We start from the raw sequence: 3,463 nt of genomic DNA on the forward strand, positions 1-3,463 counted from the left end.
TTACGCAAATGGCATATATGTTAATTGAATTTCATCGACTTTCAACTAAAAACCCAAAAATAATTACTCCAAAATTTATGTTTTCAGCTGATCACTTTCATCAAAATTGTCAATTCCCTTCCATTTTAAATCTAAATTTCATAATTTAATTACAGAGATATATAGGACCCACAATATACTCGGTCCAATAACTTCGGTCACTTCTTTAATATATCATCTTAATCAGGCGGATGAATGTTACCCCATTCAATTATTATTGAGTCATTGATATAATATGTTTGTAACTTATATAAGGGTGAAATCAACAACTTTTTGTGTCAAGAATCAAATAAATAAATGTCTAACTGTTAATTTGATCTGACTTTTGGTATGACTTTTGTTGTATAGTGTGGCTTAAGATGATGAATTCCATTGGCTTTGAACTTTGAACATTTGTGGTTTTTGTTTGAACTAATTTGATAATACAAAATCTATGTCGCAATTTGGGAGTTTTAAAATTAATTAAGGTAATGCATTGATTAGATTAAGAGTACGTGAGAGGTAGTAGGAAGAATAAGAATCTAATTCTTAACCCTATGATTTCTCACAGGCTAGCTATATATGCCCTGTAATTTAGCTTTTAAAACGATGACACCATCTAATTTTCTTACTATTCCTCGTTAATTTGGACATTTTGGTAATCCACACCAAGCATTTTGCCTTGAGGTTCTATGGATCTAGATAGCTTCTCAACACTATAAATATGGAGCTTCAACTTCTATGTCAGATAAGTAGAAAAAAGAAAAATACATCACTAGATCATTCTCTCTCTAATAGCAAGAATGTCATCAGATCCTCTTGTAGTTGGCAGAGTGATTGGAGATGTTGTTGATTGTTTTAATCAAACTGTTAAAATTGCAGTTACCTACAACTCTTCCAAGCAGGTATACAATGGCCATGAGCTGTTTCCATCTTCAGTAACTCTGAAACCTAAGGTTGAGGTTCATGGAGGTGATATGAGATCTTTCTTCACATTGGTAAACTTTACTTATTCTTCTTTTTCTCTTCTTTATTTATATCATCTACTTCATGAAATTGAAGAGACTCTTCTTCTTTTTGCTATAAATAGATCATGACAGACCCTGATGTTCCTGGTCCAAGTGACCCATACTTGAGGGAGCATTTACACTGGTATAATCTCTAACTCTCCAATCCCACCTCAAAAAAAAATTACGTACTAACTAATAACAGGAAATTAATTATAAGAATGATTTTTTTTTCAATTCCCCTATTTCCCCGGAAAACGACTCAACTATTCATGACGCATGCATATATAAACTTTGCTTAAATTAGTCGACCAATCATGACCTAATTTTGGAAATGCTTCAAGAGTTATAGCTGAGTATGCATCGTCCGTATAATTTATTTCAAGACGGATTCTTTTGTGAAGCGTATTTTCTTGCAAATTGGGAAGAAAAGTTGTATATAATACAAATGATTGTAGCAATGTAAAATCTCTCAACTTTAATTGATTATTCTTACAGGGTGGTGACAGACATTCCTGGCACAACCGATGTCACGTTTGGTAAGTAGTTTAATAATCCACAGAGAGATATTTAAAGGAGTAATAATTATTGATATAGCAAAGGTTAATATATATATATATATATATACACGTGTGTGTGTGTGTGTGTTTTACATCACAGGAAGGGAATTGGTGAACTATGAAATGCCGAGGCCAAACATTGGGATTCACAGGTTTGTTTTCCTTCTCTTCAAGCAGAAACGCAGGCAAACAGTGATAAGCGTACCATCGTCAAGGGATGGCTTTAACACAAGAAAGTTTGCAGAAGACAATGACCTTGGTCTGCCAGTGTCAGCTGTGTTCTTCAATGCACAAAGGGAAACAGCTGCAAGAAGACGCTGATGAATAATGAAATGAAACCAAAAAAAAAATTAAGTAACTACTCCAGAAGAAAAAACATATATAACATGTTAAAGTGAGAAGGCAGTGGTGTATTATTAGATATATATTTAGTGTTTAATGGGTCATCAAGAATAAAAGCCTGGGTAAATAAGTACTATGCATGCCACATCTCTGAGTGGATACATATGTAACCTATCCCAAAATAGCAGCTTTTGAAGTTATCAATTAATCTCCTACTTTGTAATTCTATATGTATCATTTTATGGTTTCAGTGTGTTACTTTGTAGTTTGGTTTTCTAGAAATAAAATGGAGAAAAAGAAGCTGGGGTTTTAGTTAATGGAATTTCCTGTAATTGAATCCCCTTTCGCTCTCTCTATCTCAAATTTCATTCTTATTTGCATGTATTTAAGCATATGAATGTGGCTTCTCTTATTTATCATTTTTAATTCTATTGTTTTGCACTTTCTTTGCGTGTTTATTGACCAGAGTTTTGGTGTTTAGCTTTTGTTACTTTTGGTATTTTCTTTGATGATTTGACAACCGAGACTACAAACAGCGTAGGTTTTCCAAATCAGCTGTTTCCGCCTACCAAGTGTGACCTACCGTTTTCCATTTTCATCTTTGATCTCTAGACTTTGTCAGTAAATGTTATGTTGAAGAGAATGCTTCTTTTTTTAAATCATTATTTTCCGGGACCAAAAAAAAAGAGTTTCAATTTTCTGCAGAAGGATAATGATTTAGTACCTTGAGATCAGAATGAAAACATCACCTGGTCTATATTGGAGGTTAGTGCCAAAAAGAACCTTACAGGCCCCCACGGTAACTTCAAAAAGTGTGGATAGGCCAAGTTTCTAAAAGCATCACACCATCCAAATAAAGCAAATAAATGAAAATGATCAACGCAAAAAGAAGTAAAACTAACTAGCTATCGTCCATTTTGTTTTCCCAAATGCTAAATCCATTTTTATCAATTCTATATTCCATGCATGAAAAGAAACTTCATATGTATGCATCTTTCAAGATTTACATCTATATTTGAACGTCATTTGTATATAATCAAGAATTATATATGTTATGCCAAAAATACATTGATGTAAATACCACCGATTAGAGTTAAACAAGTACTTAAAGATAAAATAACATTAGTTGTCAAAACCAAACCGACCTAGTTTTTATTAAGAGTATTTATATCAATCTTATCCCATTTTAAAATCAGGAATAAGGAGGAGTTTCCACGTGTCAAGACAACTTGCAAAAACATTTATTACATTGAACTCAAATATATAAATAAGCAACTCTCTTCATGGAAGAGGAGATTGGGCATATATTCGAGCTTCAACTATTATTTTTTTCTGTAAACAAAGCATATTCTATCTTTGTACGTCTTACAGGCGATATTAGAAGAATAATCAGAGAATAATAAAATAACAGTGAATGAAGGATTTGATCATTGCATCCGAACCATTATAAAAATCTCTATTATCAATCTTTTATTTATTTTTCTTCAAATCGTATATCATCACTGCACTTTAATCAACTCTTATAATTATTTTACG

General features: G+C 32.4%; 1 protein-coding gene across 1 annotated transcript; it reads left to right on the forward strand.

Annotated features, from left to right (window-relative positions):
• The first annotated feature begins 785 nt into the window (after nucleotides 1-785).
• On the forward strand, nucleotides 786-2,244 carry LOC116135366 (protein CENTRORADIALIS-like). The gene is made up of 4 exons (XM_031421062.1): nucleotides 786-1,016; nucleotides 1,109-1,170; nucleotides 1,524-1,564; nucleotides 1,686-2,244. Exons 1-4 carry the CDS (start codon nucleotides 822-824, stop codon nucleotides 1,904-1,906), a joined length of 519 nt encoding a protein of 172 aa, XP_031276922.1. The 5' UTR covers nucleotides 786-821; the 3' UTR covers nucleotides 1,907-2,244.
• The last annotated feature ends 1,219 nt before the right edge of the window (nucleotides 2,245-3,463 follow it).

This window comes from Pistacia vera, unplaced genomic scaffold (assembly GCF_008641045.1).
Source record: "Pistacia vera cultivar Batoury unplaced genomic scaffold, PisVer_v2 Contig299, whole genome shotgun sequence".
NCBI classification, from domain to species: domain Eukaryota; kingdom Viridiplantae; phylum Streptophyta; class Magnoliopsida; order Sapindales; family Anacardiaceae; genus Pistacia; species Pistacia vera.